We start from the raw sequence: 24,342 nt of genomic DNA on the forward strand, positions 1-24,342 counted from the left end.
TCCCCCTTTTTCCTCCAAACAAAACCATGGTCATTATGGCCAAACAGTTATATTTTTGTTTCATCAGACCAGAGGACATTTTTCCAAAAAGTATGATCTTTGTCCCCATGTGCAGTTGCAAACCATAGTCTGGCCTTTTTATGGCGGTTTTGGAGCAGTGGCTTCCTCCTTGCTGAGCGGCCTTTCAGGTTATGTGGATAGCGGACAAATTGTACTGTGGCTATAGATCATTTGGTACCTGTTTCCTCCAGCATCTTCACATGGTCCTTTGCTGTTGTTCTGAGATTGATTTGCACTTTTCGCACCAAAGTACGTTCATCTCTAGGAGACAGAACGCGTCTCCTTCCTGAGCAGTATGACGGCTGCTTGGTCCCATGGTGTTTATACTTGCGTACAGATGAATATGGCACCTTCAGGCATTTGTAAATTGCTCCCAAGGATGAACCAGACTTGTGAAGGTCTACAATTCTTTTTCTAAGGTCTTGGCTGATTTATTTTGATTTACTCATGAAGTCAAACAAAGAGGCACTGAGTTTGAATGTAGGCCTTGAAATACATCCACAGGTACACCTTCAATTGACTCAAATTATGTCAATTAGCCTATCAGAAGCTTCTAAAGCCATGACATCATTTTCTGGAATTTTCTAAGCTGTTTAAAGTCACAGTCAACTTGGTCAGGGACAAAGTTGTGGAGAAGTACAGATCAAGGTTGGGTTACAAAAGTTCAAACCAAAGTTTGAACATCCCACGGAGCACCATCAAATCTATTATTAAAAAATGGAAAGAATATGACACCACAACAAACCTGCCAAGATAGGGCCGCCCACCACAACCCATGGACCAAGCATCGAGGGTATTAATCAGAGAGGCAACAAAGACACCAAAGATAACCCTGAAGGAGCTGCAAAGCTCTATAGCAGAGATTAGAGTATCTGTCCATAGGACCACTTTAAGCCGTACACTCCACGGAGCTGGGCATTACGGAAGAGTAGCCAGAAAAAGCCATTGCTTCAAGAAAATAATAAGCAAACACGTTTGGTGTTCGCCATAAGACATGTGGCAATCTCCCCACACATATGGAAGAAGGTACTCTGGTCATATGAGATTAAAATTGAGCTTTTTGGCCATCAAGGAAAACGCTTTGTCTGGCGCAAACCCAACACCTCTCATCACTCCGAGAACACTATCCACACAGTGAAGCATGGTGGTGGCAGGATCATACTGTGGGGATGTTTTTCATCGGCAGGGACTGGGAAACTGGTCAGAATTTAAGGATGGTGCTAAATACAGGCTAATTCTTGAGGGAAACCTCTTTCAGTCTTCCAGAGTGGAGACTGGGACGGAGGTTCACCTTCCAGCAGAACAATGACCCTAAGCATACTGCTAAAGAAACACTCGAGTGGTTTAAGGGGAAGCATTTAAGTGTCTTAGAATGGCCTAGTCAAAGCCCAGACCTCTGTGGTATGACTTAAAGATTGCTATAAACCAGCAGAACCCATCCAACTTGAAGGACCTGGAGCAGTTTTGCCTTGATGTGCCAAGCTTATAGAGATATACCCCAAGAGAATTGCAGCTGTAATTGTTGCAGGGGGGCTCCTGAGGGCACTTGAGTGGTGCAGTGGTCTAGGGCACTGCGGTCTATGGCACTGCATCTCAGCAGTCCCTGGTTCAAATCCAGGCTGCATCACATCCGGCTGTGATTGGGAGTTCCATAGGTCAGTTTAGAACAAATTATTATTTACAATGACAGTCAACCCGGACAAACCCTAACCCAGACAGCACTGGGCCAATTGTGTGCCGCCCTATGTGACTTCCAACTACAGCCAGTTTTGATACAGTCTGGAATCGAACCAGGGTCTTTAGTGACACCTCTAGCACAGAGATGCAATGCCACTGCACCACTCAGGAGCCCCAAGCGTCAAAGGGACTTTATCAACAGAAACATGACCCGCCAAAACGCGCATCTTAACACCAGCTTGCTTAACCTGGAAGCCAGAGAGATCTGATAGAGATGTATTACTTCCCTCAACAATGCCTTACCAATGAGGTTTTCATTTATTTATTTATTACCTTTATTTAACTAGGCAAGTCCGTTAAGAACAAATGATTATTTACAGTGACGGCCTAGGAACAGTGGGTTATCTTCTTTGTTCAGGGGCAGAGATTTTTACCTTGTCAGCTCGGGGATTCAATCTAGCAACCTTTCGGTTATTGGCCCAACACTCTAACCACTAGGCTACCTGCCACCCTGGTTTCGCCTCATATTTTTTTCCAAAGAAAAGTAATTCAGGTAGAATATACAATCTGAATACAATACCTGATAATATAATATCTGAATATGGTTATATTTGGGCTGAAAAGACAAATATTAATGAAAGTTAATTGTTTGGTTGTATTAAAATGATATCCCGCACAGATCATATGAGAACTTCATGAAATATGCTAGTATTCTAGTTTTGGCTAAACCACGTGTATGTTTTGCACGCCCAATTTTTCAGTTTTTGATTTGTTAAAAAAGTTTTAAATATCCAATAAATGTCGTTCCACTTCATGATTGTGTCCCACTTGTTGTTGATTCCTCACAAAAAAATGCAGTTTTATATCTTTATGTTTGAAGCCTGAAATGTGGCAAAAGGTCGCAAAGTTCAAGGGGGCCGAGTACTTTCGCAAGGCACTGTAGGTAGCATAAACTGTGTCCGATCCATGTTAACCCATGAATTTAAAATAAAAATTACCTTGAGTATACTTATAATACCTGTCCTGGTCTTCTTTGTTGAGGTTGTGTGGTGGAAAATATTAAATCCTGTGTTGGGTGGAGTAAAAATGGGTTCATACTAAACTGTGCCAGCACCAAGGAACCTGGCACCTCTATTTATTCTGAATAGGAGCAATGTACTGAAATGTACAGTAAAATAATGTATAGTACAAACGTTTGTATAACACAAACATGCATGGACGAACACAATAGATGGTGTCACGACTTTTCCTCTTGGGTGAGGGTCATAGGCGCCAGATCAGCTCTCTCCCCCCCTCTCTCCCACCATAGTTTTATGACTTAACAACTGGGTCGTAAATACCTTGCTGTTAGAAATCCCTTTGTTACCACAGAGAGAGATTTTGCAGTACTGTAACATGAAAAGATTAGACATTGAAACCATATTTCTAACCTAAATAACGTGGGTAGGGACGTCAAGAACATTCATGTCAAATCAGTTGTTGTTTTAGGATATCGTTAAAAGGATGGTATAACCAAAAAATGGTAACTCTACAAATGTATCAGTTGTCAGGTTTACCTTGAAATGTTGTAAAACTTCAATGATTAAATATGAAACTATTTGTGAGAAGATGAAATGTGAGTTTAGCCTTCTAAACGAGAATTGTTTTTCATGTAATGTTTTACCAAGTCAGTAACCACGCCCATGTGAGCACCGGCATTGTGGCAACGGGATGGAACCGCCCTCCAATGTGAGTGCTTATAAAGGACTCCTGAAGAATTAAAATATATGACCAGAGAACGTGAGGACCATCCACATGTTGAAATGGTTGGAATCTCTGCAGACCAGCATATTGACGGTAAGAAGAAAAGGTTTTACAACTAAAGACCAGCCAAAGTACAGGGCGACCTGGATATGGCAAGACTCTCTCTCTCTCTCTCTCTCTCTCTCTCTCTCTCTCTCTCTCTCTCTCTCTCTCTCTCTCTCTCTCTCTCTCTCTCTCTCTCTCTCTCTCTCTCTCTCTCTCTCTCTCTCTCTCTCTCTCTAGAAGAAGAAGAAGAAGAAGAAGAAGATGTCTGGAACTGGAACATTCAGTCTGCAGCTGTTTATGTACTGTTAGCCTAGGAAACTCGACCGAAGACGAGAGACAAAGAACAATTTCCTCTCACCACTATAGGTATCTCTAGGACAGTTATTCCCAAACTGGGCAACGTGTACACCTAGTGGTATGCACAATGCTATCGGAGGTACGCAAAATAAAAATGTGATTCATACTTTCCAACGGAGCTATACATTTGGGTGAGTTTTCTTTCCTCGCCTGAGTAGCCTCGTTTCACTGCCAAAAATAAAATTAAACCATCTCGTGTTCAGCGAAATAACAACACAATGTCAAATACAGGTAGCCTAGTAAAATTATTAACATCCAATCACATTAACCATTACTCTCTCGGTGGAAACATTTACTCTTGCGCAGACATTTTGAAATGAAACATGAACATTTGAAAAATAAGCTGCGGGTGTTTTTTGAGTGGGAATTAATATGACTTTTGAGTAGTAAGACATGTATAAAAGCAACAGATACCATTAATAAGAATGGGCTAGAATTGCCTTAAATGGTGAGCTAATGAGTGGCTAGGACAGGCAAGCCCCATACTCTTGTTGAGGACTTAAATCTTCCTGTTGGCACGGATATGGCTGGGACAATGCTGGGGGAAAAGAACGAAAAAACTATGCAGACAATAACTTCATCAAACAACACTGTTTCAAAGACACATCAGTGACATGGCAGGAGATGTTTTGAAACAATTACTGCTTCGCATACAATCCAGTGAATTCTATGCGTTACAGCTGGATGAGTCAACAGACGTGGAGAGCCTGGCACAGCTCCTATTATATGTCCATTACGTTTATGGGGGGTCAATTAAGGATGACATCCTCTTCTGTAAACCACTGGAAACCAGGACAATAGGATAGGACATTTTTCAATTACTGGAGAGCTTTGTGGACTTTGGTGGTCAAGATGTGTTGGTATCTGTACTGATGGTGCAAAAGCCATGACAGGGAGACATAGTGGAGTGGTAATGCACGTGCAAGCAGTTGCTCCCAATGCCACTTGTGTACACTGCAGCGTCCACCGAGAGGCTCTTGCTGCAAAGGGAAAGCCTGACAGCTTGAAAGACGTTTTGGACACTACAGTAAAAATGGTTAACTTTGTCAAAGCAAGGCCCCTGAACTCTCGAGTATTTTCTGCATTATGCAATGATATGGGCAGCAACCATGTAACGATTTTACAGTTGTACAGTTAAAGTCAGAAGTTTGCAAACAGTTTTTCACCATTCCTGACATTTAATCCAAGTAAAAATGCCCTGTTTTAGGTCAGTTAGGATCACCACTTTATTTTAAGAATGTGCAATGTCAGAATAATAGTAGAGATAATTATTTATTTCAGCTGTTATTTATTTCATCACATTCCCAGTAGGTCAGAAGTTTACAGACACTCAATTAGTATTTGGTAGCATTGCCTTTAAATTGTTTAACTTGGGCCAAACATTTTGGGCCAAACAGAGCTCTTTGTCACTTCTCACGAGCCTGGTTATGACAAAAAATCACAGTCATTCTTATGGTTAATAAATGTATTGTAGAAACTATACAATACATTTATTAAACATAAGAATGAGTGTGGCAGGATTACAATGATGGCAAGAAACAAAAATTGAGAGTGCGCTGTCCCTGGTGCTAGAGGGGGGACGCACCTGGAGGTTGAATGTTTGAAGGTGATATGGGAATATAAAATGTTTGGGAACAACTGTCTTAAAGTAATGATGGACTGTTGTTTCTCTTTGCTTATGTGAGCTGTTCTTTTCATAATATGGACTTGGTCTTTTGGCAAATAGGGCTATCTTCTGTATGCCACCCTTACCTTGTCACAACACAATTTCACATAGTATTTTAAACAAGTCTATATCTTTACAAGCAATGATGTTTCTAGACCATTTCAACTAGGGGGGCCAAGCTGGGGCCAGTTGTACTGTTAGAGGGGCCAGTTACATTGTTGTCATATCGTTTTCTTCACTGCATTGCAGGCATTAGCAGGCAAAAGACCATACTCATAATCATCATCGTTTTCACTGTCTAATAACGGATGTAAAAAAAGAACAATAGCAAATATTAGTCACGTAAAACCTATTTCGTACTCCACATTGAGGGGGGCCACGAGGGGGTCCAAAATTGTTGTCACAAGAACCGCAGAACCGCTAGTGCTTACAAGTCCAGTGATGGACCACAGGTTCAACCCATAAGTACAGTACACACCACCAGACTCAACTGTCTCATCTGACAAACCTTTAGAGGAACACCCTGATATTTACACCACTGCACTGTGCAAACTGAGTTGCTAGAAATAGCAAGCAAGTCCACGAATGAACAGGTAAATCAGACACAGTGAATGGAGTACATACAAAATATACAGATATTTACGTATACATTTATATACATACATGAATACATTTTTGTTGTTGTTACTAAGCACTTTGAGCATGTACCATATTTGTGTCCATACAGGGGACACATGGTCCTACAATATGTCCACCTTGGAACATGAGTTGAATACATTGCAAGTCCCACTTAAATGGTCCTGTCCATGTGTAAGACTGGCCACTGCAAGTAAAGTACTGATAATGATACTGGGAGTCAACTTACCCCCAACCATATATGTATCTACAATGCAAGAATATGGTCTGTGGCACAAGACTATACTGAGAGTAACTGTCTCTTATGATTTAAGATTATAATTCAACAGTGCCATATAACCATCCTCTGACAGGTTCCAGCTGTCAATAACACTAGCCCACTGTTTAATAAAGACCTTTAATAAAGTAGATGTTTATCTCTCAATCGGGCCACGGTATTCGCTGTAGTTATATTGCCTGCCGCAGAAATGGCACCCTATTCCACACATTGTGCATTGCTTTTAACAAGAGCCGTATGTGGCCAAAATTAGTGCACAATATAGAGAGCCATTTGTGACAGACATATTGATTATAGGTATGTCATTTTGTGCAACCCAACAAATATTAGGTCAAGTGACAGTCCTTCTATTCAAGAGCATCAACCAAACAAATGAACCTCCCACTTTTCTGTGTCCCAATTAGCACCCTATACCCTATTGTGTCACCCACTTTTGACCAGAACTATATAGGAAATATAGTGACATTTGGTACATAGACAATAAGTGACCTATTTCCTTTTCAACAGTAATGTCTGTTGACAATATTGTTCAGCGACAGTGTGGCCTTATGATAAATACCAAAAGGACCACAAGGTCCTGTCAGACTTCATGTGATCTGTATTCAGGTGCTGTAAGGTAGTGGATAGAGAAGAAAATGGGTACATAATACCTTTCATGCCGAGTTGCTTTGTGTTGTTATTGACAGTGAGACAGTGTTCCTCTTTGGTACTGTCACGAGATGGATTGGTAGATAAGTGGGTGGAGGGGCTGGTGTGATCAGACGCACCTGCAGAGAGTGAGCTAATTAGACAGGTAGCTGGGGATTGGCTGTAATTTCCTTTAAAAGCCCTGTGTTTTGTGGTGTTCGGGGGCTGGGAGTTGAGTGAAGAATGTCTCTTCTTGGGGATCGGACCCCTATGCAAGTGTCCATGGCTTGTCTGTTTGCTGTGATCGCACTGGACCAGTGTCTGCGGGACGAGTAGTCTTACTGACGAATTCAAGTGAGGAAGTGGGCGGCTGCACTGATGACGAACTGGGGCTGTGGAGCTGATCTGAGAGCAGAGGACCGAGTGAGGCATTGGTACAAGGCACATCTAGGAGCTTTAGCTCTGCCACTTTCCCTGCAGTCTGTCTTCCTCTCGTTTCGCACCGGAGGTGGGCCCATTCGTGACGTTGCCAAGCAGTCTCAGACCAGGTGCATTTCAGGACAGGGGGCTGTGCGGAACAGAATATTGCCATACAGAGACATTTATTTTATGGGAATACGGTTCTCGTTGGGCCCTCATTGGGAAATTTAGACCCTATCCCCACCCTTGTCTTAACTCTCTTTCCCCCTCCCTATTTTGTCAGATACAGTTGAAGTCAGAAGTTTACATACACCTAAGCCAAATACATTTAAACTCAGTTTTTCACAATTCCTGACATTTAATCCTCGTAAAAATTCCCTGTCTTAGGTCAGTTAGGATCACCACTTTATTTTAAGAATGTGAAATGTCAGAATAATAGTAGAGATAATGATTTATTTCAGCTGTTATTTCTTTCATCACATTCCCAGTAGGTCAGAAGTTTACATACACTCAATTAGTATTTGGTAGCATTGCCTTTAACTTGGGTCAAACATTTCGGGCCTAGCCCCACAATTCCAATTCAAGCTTCCCACAATAAGTTCTATGGGTGAATGAACTTGACTGATGTCTTGAGATGTTGCTTCAATGTGTCCACATAATTTTCTCCCCTCATGATACCATCTATCTTGTGAAGTGCACCAGTCCCTCCTGCAGCAAAGCACCCCCACAACATGATGCTGAAACCCCCGTGCTTCAAACTATAGTGTGTTAACAAGAAATTTGTGGAGTGGTTGAAAAACAAGTTTTAATGACTCCAACCTAAGTGTATGTAAACTTCTTGTAGCAGCAGAGTCTTATAGAGGGGTTTGAAGAGTAGAGTTGGACCAAGGGTGGGTCCCATATGGTTTGCAGCAACAGAGTGACATTGTATTGCCATTTAACACATTGTTTGAAGTGCCATATCAGAATAATTCAGTGTGCAGTATGTTGCAGTGTCACTTTTGCATGCCTGATATTTACAGTGCCGTGCGAAAGTATTCGGCCCCCTTGAACTTTGCGAACTTTTGCCACATTTCAGGCTTCAAACATAAAGATATAAAACTGTATTTTTTTGTGAAGAATCAACAACAAGTGGGACACAATCATGAAGTGGAACGACATTTATTGGATATTTCAAACTTTTTTAACAAATCAAAAACTGAAAAATTGGGCGTGCAAAATTATTCAGCCCCTTTACTTTCAGTGCAGCAAACTCTCTCCAGAAGTTCAGTGAGGATCTCTGAATGATCCAATGTTGACCTAAATGACTGAATGATCCAATGTTGACCTAAATGACTAATCCACCTGTGTGTAATCAAGTCTCCGTATAAATGCACCTGCACTGTGATAGTCTCAGAGGTCCGTTAAAAGCACAGAGAGCATCATGAAGAACAAGGAACACACCAGGCAGGTCCGAGATACTGTTGTGAAGAAGTTTAAAGCCGGATTTGGATACAAAAAGATTTCCCAAGTTTTAAACATCCCAAGGAGCACTGTGCAAGCGATAATATTGTAATGGAAGGAGTATCAGACCACTGCAAATCTACCAAGACCTGGCCGTCCCTCTAAACTTTCAGCTCATACAAGGAGAAGATTGATCAGAGATGCAGCCAAGAGGCCCATGATCACTCTGGATGAACTGCAGAGATCTACAGCTGAGGTGGGAGACTCTGTCCATAGGACAACAATCAGTCGTATATTGCGCAAATCTGGCCTTTATGGAAGAGTGGTAAGAAGAAAGCCATTTCTTAAAGATATCCATAAAAAGTGTCGTTTAAAGTTTGCCACAAGCCACCTGGGAGACACACCAAACATGTGGAAGAAGGTGCTCTGGTCAGATGAAACCAAAATTGAACTTTTTTCGCAAAAATGCAAAACGTTATGTTTGGCGTAAAAGCAACACCCTGAACACACCTTTTCTTCAGCAGGGACAGGGAAGATGGATGGAGCCAAATACAGGACCATTCTGGAAGAAAACCTGATGGAGTCTGCAAAAGACCTGAGACTGGGACGGAGATTTGTCTTCCAAAAAGAGAATGATCCAAAACATAAAGCAAAATCTACAATGGAATGGTTCAAAAATAAACATATCCAGGTGTTAGAATGGCCAAGTCAAAGTCCAGACCTGAATCCAATCGAGAATCTGTGGAAAGAACTGAAAACTGCTGTTCACAAATGTTCTCCATCCAACCTCACTGAGCTCGAGCTGTTTTGCAAGGAGGAATGGGAAAAAATGTCAGTCTCTCGATGTGCAAAACTGATAGAGACATACCCCAAGCGACTTACAGCTGTCATCGCAGCAAAAGGTGGCGCTGCAAAGTATTAACTTAAGGGGTCTGAATAATTTTGCACGCCCAATTTTTCAGTTTTTGATTTGTTAAAAAAGTTTGAAATATCCAATAAATGTCGTTTCACTTCATGATTGTGTCCCACTTGTTGTTGATTCTTCACAAAAAATACAGTTTTATATCTTTATGTTTGAAGCCTGAAATGTGGCAAAAGGTCGCAAAGTTCAAGGGGGCCGAATACTTTCGCAAGGCACTGTACCTGAGGCAATCAGGGGGAGGGTAACCTATCTGATGGGAAGGTTACCCTCTATTGTGTCGACACAGTCTGGGAAATCATGCAGTCTGCTGTGGGGAAACTGGGTCCGATCCATGTTAACCCATTAATTTAAAATAAAACTGACCTTGAGCATACTTAAATGTCCTGGTCTTCTATGTTGGGATTGTGTTCTAGAAAACATTAAATCTTGTGTTGGAATGAGTAAAAATGGGTTCACAGTAAACTGTGCAAGTACCAAGGAACCTGAGACCTCTTATTATGAATTGAAGCAACATGTGCAGAAATGTACATTAAAATAATGTACAATGCAAGTGTTTGTATAACACAAGCATGCATGCACACAATAGGTGTCAGGCAGACTAAACATAGACATCTAACTCAAAGTGCTGCCGTCTTCAGTCTGGAAAGGCTCTTTTGATGTTTTCGGTAAAATGTGTTAATCATGAAGGGGACTTCAAGGTGGTGTCCTACGCTGATTGGATATCACATTTTCGAATTGAACAAATCACAACCTATGTTTTACTGAAGCGAAGCGAATTGACTAGGGCGGCAGGGGTGTTGTGAATTCAATTATCTTGCATGTAAGAACCAATCAAAACTTTTGCCTGAATATTGCACCGACAAACAGACTTCTGTACAGACCAGTTATCAGTTCTCCCGCGCTGTGTACCATGAGTCGCGTCTGCCAGGCTAGGCTATGTTAGCATCACTCCTTCCTTCCTGAAGTAGTGTAGACCCCTACTTACCACAGGTATGGCTTCATATACAGTGCCTTCGAAAAGTATTCAGACCCCTTGACTTTTTATACATTTTGTTAAGTTATTTTAAAATGGATTGCAGTTTTTTTTCAACCTACACATAATATCCCATAATGACAAAGTGAAAATGTTTGCAAATGTATTAAAAATAAACAAACATTCAGACCCTTTGAAATGAGACTCAAAATTGAGCTCAGGTTTCCATTGATCATCCTTGAGAAGTTTCTGCAACTTGATTGGAGTCCACCAGGGGTAAATTCAATTGATTGGACATGATTTATAAAGGCACACAACTGTCTATATATAAAGGTCCCTCAGTTGACAGTGCATGTCAGAGAAAAAACCAAGCCATGAGGTCGAAGGAATTGTCCGTAGAGCTCCAAGACAGGATCGTGTTGAGGCACAGCTCTGGGAAAGGGTACCAAAACATTTCTGCAGCATTGAAGGTCCCCAAGAACACAATGGCCTCCATCATTCTTAAATGGAAGTTTGGAACTACCAAGACTCCTCCCAGAGATGGCCTCCCAGCCAAACTGCACAATCGGGGGAGAAGGGCCTTGGTCAGGGAGGAGACCAAGAACACCATGGTCACTCTGACAGGGCTCTAGAGTTCATCTGTGGAGGTGGTTGTCCTTCTAGAAGGTTCTCCCATCTCTGCAGCACTCCAAAATTAGGCCTTTATGGTAGAGTGGCCAGACGGAAGCCACTCCTCATTAAAAGGCACGACAGCCCTCTTGGAGTTTGTCAAAAGGCACCTAAAGACTCTCGGACCACGAGAAACAAGATTCTCTGGTCTGATGAAAACAAGATTGGACTCTTTAGCCTGAATGCCAAGTGTCACATCTGAAAGAAACCTGGCACTATCCCTACGGTGAAGCATGGTGGTGGTAGCATCACGCTGTGGGGATGTTTTTCAGCGGCAGGGACTTGGAGACTAGTCAGGATCGAGGCAAAGATGAACAGAGCAAAGTACAGAGATCCTACATAACCTGCTCCAGAGCGCTCAGGACCTCAGACGAGGACGAAGGTTCCCCTTCCAACAGGACAACGACCTTAAATGCACAGCCAAGAGAACGCAGGAGTGGCTCCGGGACAAGTCTCAATGTTCTTGAGTGACCCAGCCAGAGCATTGGACCTGAACCCGATCGAACATCTCTGATGAGACCTGAAAATAGCTGTGCAGCAATGATCCCCATCCAACCTAATAGAGCGTGAGAGGATCAGGAAGAATTGGAGAAACTCGCCAAATACAGGTGTGCCAAGTTTATAGCGTCCTACCGAAGAAGCTGTAATCACTGCAAAAGGTGCTTCAACAAAGTATTGAGTAAAGGGTCTGAATACTTGTGAAATTGTATTTATTTTATTTTTTATAAATTACCACAATTTCTAAACCTGGTTTTGCCTTATAATTATGGGGTATTGTGTGTAGATTGATTGGGGGACAATTTAATACATTTTAGAATAAGGCTGTAATGTAACAAAATGTAGAACAAGTCAAGGAGCCTGAATACTTTCCGAAGGAGCGATAAACAGCATTTTATTTGTCATTCTCATCAACTAAAAAAACAGCAACCAAGTGAATATTTTGATATAGTTGATATATTATAATATGTGGGGTACATATTCATCCGAGCTCACAAGCTACTCTCTGCATATGAGTGATATAATATACAACACATGGCAACAGCATGCAGTCTTGTTTCTGTACACACACACACCACTAAAACACAACTGCACCCTATAAATTCCTCATTAAAATCCTACACATACACACTCCAGAGACTACCCCCTTTGCACTTAACATTTCTTAGAGAGCTAAACCAACTCCACATTTTGCTAAATTAGCATAGCTTATGTTAGCACAATTAGCTAACTTTTAATGCACACACCCCATTAATATGCCACTGCATCTTTTCTACACTCCTTGTTAAAATCTTCCTACATTGCACTTCACATTGGTCGACAGAGGGCTAAACCAACTCCTAATTTTGCTACACGAGCGCAGCTCGCATTAGCACAATTAGCTAACTGTATACGCAGAGCCTGGAACTCACTGACACATTTTTTTTAAACTAAGTGAATAACTTTAACACGGCTGGGGGTTGTTTATTAGGCGGCTATGAAAATTCCATAGCTAAGGAAGTATTTTCCTTTCATCAGGGCCGCCTGGGTGAGAGGTACGTTGGGTCGCTAGGCAGGAGGAAGCAGCAGCGGAGAGCCATGGTAGTTTGTTTTGTGTGTGTGTGACTCTGGGTGCGTGTGATGGGGCTGTTGTGTTATGGGGTGAGATTGGCACCAGAGGTGGCATGCAAAAATGCTTGCCAGCTCCTGTCGGGTGCCAATTAGTGGAAGATATGTCGCGTGATTTGCCCAAACAGCTCTCAAACACGATGCTCAATGGCTGCACAGTGTGTGCGTGTGGGAGGGGGGCTCTGAGAGGACAGAGTGAACAAAGAGAAATAAGGAGGGAAGGTTATGCAGACTGGGAATAGAAGAGCAAATGGAAAATGACTGCATTGTGTGTGTATGATGTTTCTCCTTCTCGGTGACAAAACAGCCCAATCTTACACACAGACCGACCGCTGTACACATCAACTAGCTCTCACATTGGCACGTCAGAATTAGACGTTCATTCATCTTTCTTAAATGTCAACGTTTTTTTCAAAGTAATATGCATATTATTAGAAGATTTGGATAGAAAACACTCTGAAGTTTCTAAAACTGTTTGAATCATGTCTGTGAGTATAACAGAACTTATGTAGCAGGCAAAACCCCGAGGACTAACCGTTCAGATTTTTTTTTTTTTTGGTCTCTGTCTGTTCAGTGAATTCACATTGGGAAACAATATTTCTTAGGAACTTGTTTTCAGTTCCTACTGCTTCCACTGGATGTCACCAGTCTTTGGAATTGGATTGAGGTTATTATTTTGTGCAATGAAGAAGTACTGCAATCTAGGAACTGCGTAACACTGTTGAGAGTTGCGCAAGACTTGAAAAGTAGCTTGGTATGTTGTCTTCCTGTATTGAAAACAGATAGACCCGTCTTCAATTTGATCGATTATTAACATTTAAAATTACCTAAAGTATTTAGTATCTTACATGTGTGATTTAATGAAAGTTCAATTTTTATATCATTTTATTTGAATTTGCCGCACTGCATTTTCCCTGGCTTTTGGCAAGCGTCCCCTATACCAGGAGAGGGATAAGGTTTGGGATAGGCTGAAAAATAAATCTCAAACTCCTTTCTATCGCTGGATTCATATGTGCAGGCTTCGACACCAGAGGCAGATACTTATGCCCATCCTTTATCCACAACGCCCTAGCAAAACTGAAACCTACTTGAAGGTAACAGCGCTCACTGTAGCCCTTAGTGGCCTTTTTCCAAGTCATCTCCCAACATCCTCAGACATGGATGGATGTCGAATACTGACTTTTTTCACGGGTGGTAAATACACAGAGTTCGACACACAACACTACACGCTCATACAATACATATATGCTACAGCTTTCCTCTCACGTACGTACAGCTGTCTTTTCAGAGCGGTGCTACAAGTCCTATTCAGATTCCAGGCACAAGTGACATAAGCGGTCACTTAGGGCCCCCAGACTCAAGGGGGCTCCAAACCCCCCACAAAAAGGAACTCGGTCAGAGTCTCAACTTCCTGTGGAGAGTAAGAATGGCAGAATACACCAGGTACAATTTCTAAATTGTGCATCAGCAGTTTTTCTCTTTTTCACTGACAGTCACTCAATTAGCCATGTTAGCTAACAATTTCAAGATTTGCAAATAGTCTAGACAGCTATCTAAACTTTTAGAAATCATGGCCGAAAACCAACCGGGCACCTGACATTGCTTTTGTTAGTCATTCTCAATCATATATAGTACAGTGCCATCAAAGTATTTATCCAAAAGTGAAAACTCCTTGACTTTTTCCACATGTTGTTGTGTTACCAGCCTGCATTTAAAATGTATACTAAATTGAGATGTTGTGTCACTGGCCAGCCAATATCCCATAGTTGTGTGTAGGCAGGTCAAAGTAGAATTATGTTTTTAGCCATTTTTGCAAATTAATAAAAAACGAAAAGCTGAAATGTATTTTTAGGGCAAGCCTAAATAAGATCAAGAGTGAACATTGACTTAATAAGTTGCATGGCTGTATGCAATAGAAGTGTTTTGAATGACTACCTCATCTCTGTACCCCACACATACACATATCTGTAAGGTCCCTCAGTTGAGCAGTGAACTTCAAACGCAGATTCAACACCACAGACCAGGGAGGTTTTCTAATAAAATACAGAAAGCAGACATTGATTATCTCTTTGATCATGGTGAAGTTATTCATTACTTTGGATTGTGTATCATTTCACCCAGTCACTACAAAGATACAGGAGTCCTTCGTAACTCAGTTGCCAGAGAGGAAGGAAACCACTCAGGGATTTCACTATGAGGCCAGTGTTGACTTTAAAACAGATACAAAGTTTAATGGCTGGGATATGAGAACTGATCAACAACATTGTAGTTACTCCACAATACTAACCTAACAAACATAATGAAAAGAAGTAAGCCTGTACAGAATGCAAATATTTTTTTGCAATAAGGCAGTAAAGTAAAACTGCAAAACATGTAGCAAAGAAATTGACTATGTCCTGAATACAAAGTGTTATGTTCGGGGCAAATCCAACACATCACTGAGTAGCCCTCTTTATATTTTCAAGCATGGTGTTGGCAGCATCATGTTATGGGTATGCTTGACATCGGCAAGGAATAGGGAGGTTTTTTCTTCTAAAAAGAAAAGGAATCCTTAAGTAGAAAATCATTTTCAGTTGGTAGAGGAGACTAAGCACAGACAAAATCCTAGAGGAAAACCTGGTTCAGTTTGCTTTCCAACAGACGCTGATAAACAAATTCACCTTTAAGCAGGAGTATAACCTTAAACACAAGGTGAAGTATACAGTACACTAGATTTGCTTACCAAGAGGACATTGAATGTTCCTGAGTGGTCTAGTTACAATTGACTGAAATTGTCTTGAAAATATATGGCAAGACATGAAAATAGCTGTGTTAGAGCCGATTTGGGCATATTTGTATAAAAGACTGAACATACGGAGCTCCATGTATATTTGTGTAAATATATGAAATATTAATGTACATTATGAAATATTAGGTACGTACCTTTATGATGTATATTTACCCGATTGAGATATATTCATTTGTTGTTAGTGTATCTCAGTTTTTGGCCCCCCCTCTTGCCTATTCATTGTATTGTGGTAAGTGTGTTAGGATAAAGGCAGGAAGTTGGGCCTTCGGGAGAGGGAGTCCTTGCTAAATGCGGGAGCGGTATAGTTTTGACCATACAGACACACAGACAGGTCATAATATGTATCTTCCATATTAAGTATTCTATGCTTTAAGTTGATTTGAGAATCATTAATTTGTTAGATATAAGAAGAATAAACATTTTCGTTGCACCATATCCCTGGATGTCATTCATTGAATGTTTGGCCGTTTGGAAACCCCACTTCAGGCTTGGGCAGTGGCTATGGTAAAGACTAAAGGAAGCCACTACAAGCTGTCTAGCAATGATCAACAACTAACTTTAAAAAATTATACAATCCAGGTGTGCAAAGCTCTTAGAGACTAAATCAGAAAGACTCACAGCTGTAATTACTGCCAAAGGTGTTGACTCAGGGGTGTGAATACTTATGTAAATGACATTTCTGTATTTAATTTTCAATAAATGTACAAAAATTTCTAAAACCAAGTTTACACTTTGTCATGGGTGAGAAAAATTTGATTGAATGCATTTTGAATTCAGGCTGTAACACAACAAAATGTGCAATAAGTTAATGGGTATGAATACTTTCTGAAGACACTATCAAATAGCTTTAACATGCAATCATTTCTCTCTACCCCATGGCAAAATAGTGAGAATTGCAGGAAATTTGTTTTAAAATTGCACAAAAAAAATCCTCCACCCCATGACAAAATGTGTATAATTGCAGAAAATATGATCAAACACGTCGAGGAGGGCTACTAAAATGTTTTGCCTAGTGGGGACCCCCCCAACCAAGTCACGCTTGGGGCCCCCAAAAGGCAAGAGCCGTCCCTGTTCCTATTCTTCAGTGTGTACAAAAACACAGCTAAGCTGGCTGTGCGAAGCTACGGTACAGTGCACCGCTATTCTATCTGACAATGGCAGAAGCCTCAGAAAGCCTCAGAGTGGGAGGTAAGTGCAACAAAGCTCTCATGGATTCAAGGCTCCCTCATACGCTAGACCCGACCTTGCCTCAGTGTGTGTGTGTGTGTGTGTGTGTGTTTATTTATTGGAGGCTTTGGCATTGGCGCAGTGGCCGTGTGTTGGAACTCATGGGAGGCATCGACGGCGAGTTGCTTGGCTACACACACACAGACAGAAATTTGTACACACACACACAGAAAGTGGTACACACATTTAGAGGTGCGCGCTTACACACAAGAAAGGCACATACACACACAGTGTCACACACACAGGGCTGAGTTCACATGGCGGGACAATGTAATGATGCAATCAAGGCCGACAACAATGCCAGATTGTCAGCATAATCAAACAACATTCAGCTCATACACCCATACATACCCAACAAGACATGCAAGCAGCCTGTCACCTTCTCAACCTCATCCACTCACATTTGAACCCTGCAGCACATCCTCTGTGTTAGGCTGAGTTTGAGATTGGCATAAAAGAACAGTTTCGTTACAAAACAGAGGGAAGCTGTCGGATTCGTAACACACCTTAGGGCAAGAGTCACTGAACATTTGCCGCTTTCACAGAAGACTGGACGTGTAGTAGAGTTTGTGAGTCACTTTTCAACTCAAAGGCACTTCAGAGGAAATCAGAGATATAGCTAGCCTGGTTCCAGATCTGTTTGTGCTGTCTTGCCAAGAACGGATTGCTTTCAGTTAGTGAGGTTGTGTGTTGTGACTGAATCACTGTGTAAAATAAATTGTCTCCCACAAAGTTTTATGAATGTGTTTCATAATGTAAAAGTTGCATACTGTTATATTGTCTGACTGGGACTTGTATTTATCCTGTCTCTCTTCTCTGTTGACATTCTCCCATTGGGGTCTCTTAAAGGTGCAATATGCTCTGCCATTTCCTCATTTCAAAAAATCTAAAATGACCCAAGACAATCATTGTACCATCTAAACCGATGCATATGAAATATATTTTTCAATAACCAAACATTTTGTATGTTAAGCAGAAGTACCGTATAAAACCGACAGTAAAAAAAGAAGCAGAAACAAAAGAGGGAAACATAGAAATATCACATAGAAAGGATTGATCTCTTATCAGACTTGCTTTCAATGAGAATGAGAGATCTACTGTATCTCCCATTTCTATCTGAATTCGGTCAGGTCTCACAAAAAAAAAACACATTAAAAGAATGCCACACTGGTAATAAGTGAGGGTATATACTTCCCATATCTCAACTCATCCATTTTTCTTACACTCTTATATGTACCTGCCAATCCCTCTCCCTCCCCTTAAGCCCCCCTAGCTCCCATACCCTCCAATACTATGCTCTAATTGACTATCATGTATCCAAACATTTCCAGCGAACAATCTGTAGAGAAAGAGATACAGAGGAGAACATGAGACAGAAAGAGAGAAGAGAGGAGACATACAGTAGGGAGAGAAAGAGGGGGTAAAGAGAGAAAGGTACAGAGAGATAGAGGAAAGAGACAGTCATACAGCCTGACAGAAAAAGAGGGAGAGAGAAGTAGAGAGAGAGGACAGAGAGATGAGAAGTTTTGACAGCGATCCTTTTTTTACTGGTTGGTTCATGATTCAGAGAGCCGAAGCCTGGCTCAGACAGAAAGGTCAGAGCTTATGTTTCTTTACCTCCTCCTCTACTTTCCCTCTCTCCCTCATACACACACATACTTGCAAGCATGGGGGGAGGTGGAACACACACACACTGAGGAGAGTGGGCAGCAATTTAGGATTGGCCACTGGACGTTGTGTGAGAGAGCATGGAATTCCTTGTATCGGTTTGTGTGTCCTTATGTGTTTATCTGTGTGTGTGTGTTCGCCAGCCTAGGTGTACCCACCCACACACAGTTCTAAGGGGATCACAATGTGATTGGCTTCCTCATTCCCATTCTGTGCCACGGTCTGTGCCTCTTGCTATCGTGTGTGTGTGTGTGCGTGCGGAGGATGAGTGTGATGCCAACTACTAGCGACCAGGGACAAACCGGAGTTGGTGCTCAACCCACATGCTAGCGAAGAGCCTTTCTTAGGTTACATGTAATAACACTCACCGAGTGATTGCCTACATATAGAGGACATCCTATGATGATCATCCGATGCTCACTAGGTGTGAGTGGTGTGAGTGCTACAGGATTCATTCCAGGTCACAGTATTGACATGACAAATTGTTTATCCTCATTTCATCCTTATAGACCATAGTACAGTACCATAATAGGACTATATTCAACTATTCTAGAAGGCCAGTATTCATCGGCGTACACCAACCCACATACCACAAGCCATAGCTTTCCCCATAGAACCACCACTACCACCACAGCATGACCACCTACCTCCTTTCCCCATCCTATCCCGGGATACCCTGCCTCCAAGACCCCCTTACCTGTGTGGATCCTCCGGTGGGTCTTTGGAGAGGGCTATGCTAAGGTAGGAAGCGCTATAGGGTGTTTTAGCATGGGTCCCTGAACCAAGTCCATCCAACAGTAGAGGCAACAAGTTAAACTCCCGCCCGCCCACTGGCCCATTGTCTCACTGGTCAGAGTGCCAAAGGTCAAGGTTCAGCCAGCCATCAACTGACATTGCATGGAAAGTCAGAGGTGAGAGGTCAATGATAATGAGGTGTCTGTCAATCAAGGTTAATTGAGATTTCGTGAACAATGATGGAGTTTGTAAACATGGACGCCTGTCTGCTCTACATCTTGGAGTACATTTGTGTACATAACTTGTACTAAAACACAATGGAACATATTTGTTTCTAGGTGGATTTAACTACACCGCATACAGTATAAGAAACAATTTCATGATGGATAGTTTGATAATTGTATAGGTCATTTTGATTTAACCGCAGGTATTATATCACTCTCAGTGGACTCTCCTCCCTCAGAGCTAGTCTAATTTAGCTTACTCCCTCCAATTTTGTTTTTATACTTCCTTCCCTTCCTCTAAATGAGTATTTATCTCTCCTGCTGTTCTTCGCGATCTGCAAACATTAAAGATAAAGACTTGTATATTTTCAGGACAAACAAAACCAAAACCTGTATGCAAATATTATATTTCATTAATCACTTACATTTAGTTAAATATTGGAAAAATACTACATTTCACAGAATGCATTAATTTAGGATCATGTTGATCTTGAGGCCTTCAACAAGAAGCCAAACAAATGAAATGGTTGGTGGAGTGGAAAATTAATTGACTATTCTAAGCACAGAGGTTAAAGGAGTATATGAACATTGTTTCCAGAGAAAAATGATATATTCTCTTTCATGTTCTATGACTGAGTATAATTTCTATGAATGGCACTGAATTAAATTATACTTTCTGTCACTCAAACTCAAATTCTACATCCTGTGGGGTGTGGCCAATTCAATGCGAATTTCAACTTGTGAGTTCAATGGGAGTCAATTCCAAAATTCTGAATTGAGCCCAACCCTGCATTTTAGCCATGTCTCACACCCTCGCTCTCTCTTTCTGTGACTGCGTGAGCATATGTCAGTTTGTGACCATGTGTGAGTGCGTGTATGCTTGACTGTTTGGGGCACTGCCAAAATCCTGAAGTATCCCTTTAACCTCGCACTGACCTGTGTCACACAAACAAACATGCAACCTTACACTCACACACACAAACTCACACATGTGCATGCAGTCACAGAAGGAGAGAGAGGGTGTGAGACATGGTTAGTATGCAGGGTTGGGCTCAATTGACAAAATCCAAGTGTCTCTTTATACTCCTGTAGGTAGCACGTGAAATGATGTCAAACAAACTTTGCAGTGAGGCAGCAGTGAGAAAACGTATCTGGCTCATAACTTCAAAAAGATCATTGTAAACAGATGTCGCAAAGGGATTAAATTGGCCAGAGCTGAGAAAAGAGAGCGTGTGGATTTTCTAAGGCTTTTCTCTCTCTCTTTCTATGCTCTCTCTCCCTCCTGTCGCCGAACCCTCTACCCTCCTTTTGCTCTCCATCTCTCTCCTTCACTGACTGTGGGGACATGATATTATGGCCCATGATATCCAGCTGTCTACTGTTCCCAAAGGAGACCTGAAACCAGACCTACCCCCTGGTTCACCTTGACTCTCTTCTGTCTTGGTCTGTGTCTGTCTCCTCTCTTTCGCTCTTTTTTTTCTCTGTGCTTTCTCTCTCTCCCTCTGTGTCCCTCTCTTTCTCTCTCTCTTACTTCTTTACTCCGTGCCTTTCTATATCTGCCATTTCTCTCTTAACTCCACCCCCCCTCAGTCCCACAATGCCTGGATCCCCTTTCCTCTCCCCCACCATCTCTGCACACCATAAGACCAAGGTGTAGAAAAAGAGGGGGGTAAGGGTGGCAGAAGAGGAGGAGAGGTGGAGGCTCTCCGCTGCCTGCCGGCCCTCTTGCTCACTCTAATTACTGCCTCTCTTTCTCTCCCTCACTTCCAAAGTCACCCGGCGAGCACACTGAGGTGCGGCGGGGAGGGAAAATTGAACAAGCGTCACACGTCACTACTGGTTACCCTCTGCCTCCCCTGTCAGCACCGCAGCTCTCTCTGTTCACTCGCCCCGCAATTACCGCCCTCCGAGGACCAGAAGACTAAAAGACAGACCGAGCTGGCAATAGCGGTATAGGATCTTTGTGATGCTTTTTGTTGAAGGATGATGGACAAGGTAATAGTAGGGAAAACATTATGTACAATGTCAAAGAGCACAAAGGTTAAAAAATAATGTGTGCCTATCCTGATCCTGTGCTGTGTTGTGCTGTAATTGGGGTGAATGGCAGGTCTGGATAATGTTAAAGGGTTTTAGAGATATCACATCTGTGCAATGCAGTATGGGGCACTATACCAAGACTGGCTGAGGGCCCTGACCTGGCCCCTGATTCAGGGGGACAGTGGGTCGGCGGCAACAGGCAGCAGCACGAGGCCCCGTTCACAGGGTGGCCACGTGCCACCTGGACTAACTCTCCCATGCTCTCCTTTAGATCCCGCCACTGCTAGCCTCTCCAGGAATATCCATATTTGTATCTTCTTCCTTTCTCCTCTCCTATGACTAAAACAGTCAAAGGAAATCTCCCTTCTACCCAACTAACGTTTACCCTACAAACACCCTAGTACAGGGGTGTCAAACCCATTCAATGGAGGGCCTAGTGTCTCCTGTTTAAAATAAAATCTCTCTCTCTCTATATATATATATATATATATATAAAGTCCTAGACAAATTTATCAATCAAGTACAAGGGAGGAGCAATAACCCGAAGCCACTCAGCCCTCTGTGAAATGAGTTTGACACGTGCCCAAGTCCCTTTGAAGTTTTCCCACCCAAAGCTAACAACTTCAATATCAAAACCTCCACCCCTTTTACCATCTAAATATCCCTAACAGATACTCCCAGAGAGCTCATTCCCATTTAGAAATTTGCCACCATTTTCCTGCCAAGATCCTCCCAAATTCCAGACATAAATTCTGAGAATGACTCATTCTGGGAATGGATTGGGGGGGGGGCAGTGGAGGGATCGATCGCGGCGTTCCCTGCCGACTTACACTGCACGTCTACCCGGATGGACTTGATGGCAGCCACCCCCACCCCGTTGTCGGCCTTGCAGTAGTAGCGGCCGCCCTGCACCCGCTGGATGCCCTCGATGCGCAGCGTCTCGTTGTAGATGGACGTCTCCTGGAACTTGTCAGAGGCGCTGCCTGCTGTCTTTGTCCACCGCACCTGCAGGGGGCAAAGGATTGAGTTGGTTAGTTAGGCTCAGAGTATAGTATACTATAGTATAGAGTGAATATATACTATACCCAGCCAAAAACATTGATCTATAACCTTTCTACAGTGCTTCTCCCAAATGACCAAATTTGAAAATAATTGGCAACCCTTCCTCCACTACCTTTAGGATATATTAGCTGAATAAAATTGAACCACGTGCACTTTTTTTTTATCCATGGGCAATTGGAGTTGAGTGGGAGGCATGTGGGGGGCTGGGTGGAGGCAGCTGCGGGGGACATGTGGAGTGCCTGAGAGGGAGGGGGGAGCTTGCCAGGGGTGCCTCTTTACGGTGATGTTGGGTAGGAATATTTTTGTTATTTTGGTTGTCTGTCAGGGGATTTTTCCTTTTCTCTGCATAACATTTTTGATGTACTTATTTTGTTTATTCACCCTATGCTTATTTTCTTCTGTATAAAACAAAATCCTGTCACTGTTTAATTGTATATATTATATGCTTCACAATAAAATATCTGAAACGAGAAGCGCTTTGAAGGTATTGACATCTGGGAGATGGGGGTAAAAGTGTACGGAGCTCTGGTGGACATAGCAGTCCACTTTTCGGCCTAGGGGCCTTTCTCCAGACAAAGATAGAAATGGAGATATTACCTTAATACATCTTGAACCTATAAGGGTTCTTTGGATGTCCTCATAGGAGAACCCTTTGAAGAACCCTTTTTGGATCCAGGTATAAGAACCCTTTTGGGCTCTATGTAGAACCCTTGCCAAAGAAGGCTCTCCTGGAACCAAAAAGGGTTCTGCTATGGGGACTCCCAGAGAACCCTTTATTCTCAGAGTGTAGACACAGAGGTTATGTTTAAATTGGCATCCTTCACTGTATTATCCATTCTGCACTTTGTTCAGTTTGTTTACTGCTTTCATTATTTTCATCTTGTGAAAAAGCAGCTTTTCATGCTAAAAACCTCTTTTGAGTAAAAAACGACAATCAAGAGCCTATAAAAACCCACCACCTCTATACGTTGATCTTTGCTAAACACTATCACAAAGATCAATGTCAATTAAACAAACTAATCAATTAAACAATTAAAGCCTGATTAAACACTTTCATATCAACCTCTACAGGACAACTAACTTCATCCTCCTACTATCAGAGAGGTCATTCCTGATAACAGTGTGAGCTGGGATATAATAGCATAGCACTAGACTGAGGGACAGGGGATGTGTAGGCTGTAGCATCCCAAATGGCACCCTATTCCCTATTTAGTGCATGCCTTTTGTCCAGAGCCCTATGGGATTCCATATGGTATAAATAGTGCACGAATAGTGCACTATTAGTGCACTAAATAGGGCATAGGGTGCCATTTGGGATGTGTAAATTACAACGCACACTTGGGATTATAGGATTAGCTGGGCGCTTTTAAACACTCGTTGCTTATTCAGGTTTGTTTGTCTGCGCATATGGAGACAGCTGTTTCTCATTGATCGGACAAGGAGGGGAAGGTTAGGAATTAGGTGTGGGAACCTGTTGTCAA

At 42.1% G+C, this 24,342-nt stretch overlaps 1 protein-coding gene across 1 annotated transcript in view; it reads right to left on the minus strand.

Annotated features, from left to right (window-relative positions):
- Positions 1 to 24,342, minus strand: part of LOC118402723 (MAM domain-containing glycosylphosphatidylinositol anchor protein 1-like) — a 416,200-nt gene that overhangs the window by 260,885 nt on the left and 130,973 nt on the right. Inside the window, exon 4 of the mRNA XM_035800916.2 lies at positions 22,630 to 22,804. Within this exon, the coding sequence (XP_035656809.2) occupies positions 22,630 to 22,804 (175 nt within the window). The remainder of the gene's footprint in view (positions 1 to 22,629; positions 22,805 to 24,342) is intronic.

The sequence above is a fragment of the Oncorhynchus keta genome, chromosome 2, assembly GCF_023373465.1.
Source record: "Oncorhynchus keta strain PuntledgeMale-10-30-2019 chromosome 2, Oket_V2, whole genome shotgun sequence".
NCBI classification, from domain to species: domain Eukaryota; kingdom Metazoa; phylum Chordata; class Actinopteri; order Salmoniformes; family Salmonidae; genus Oncorhynchus; species Oncorhynchus keta.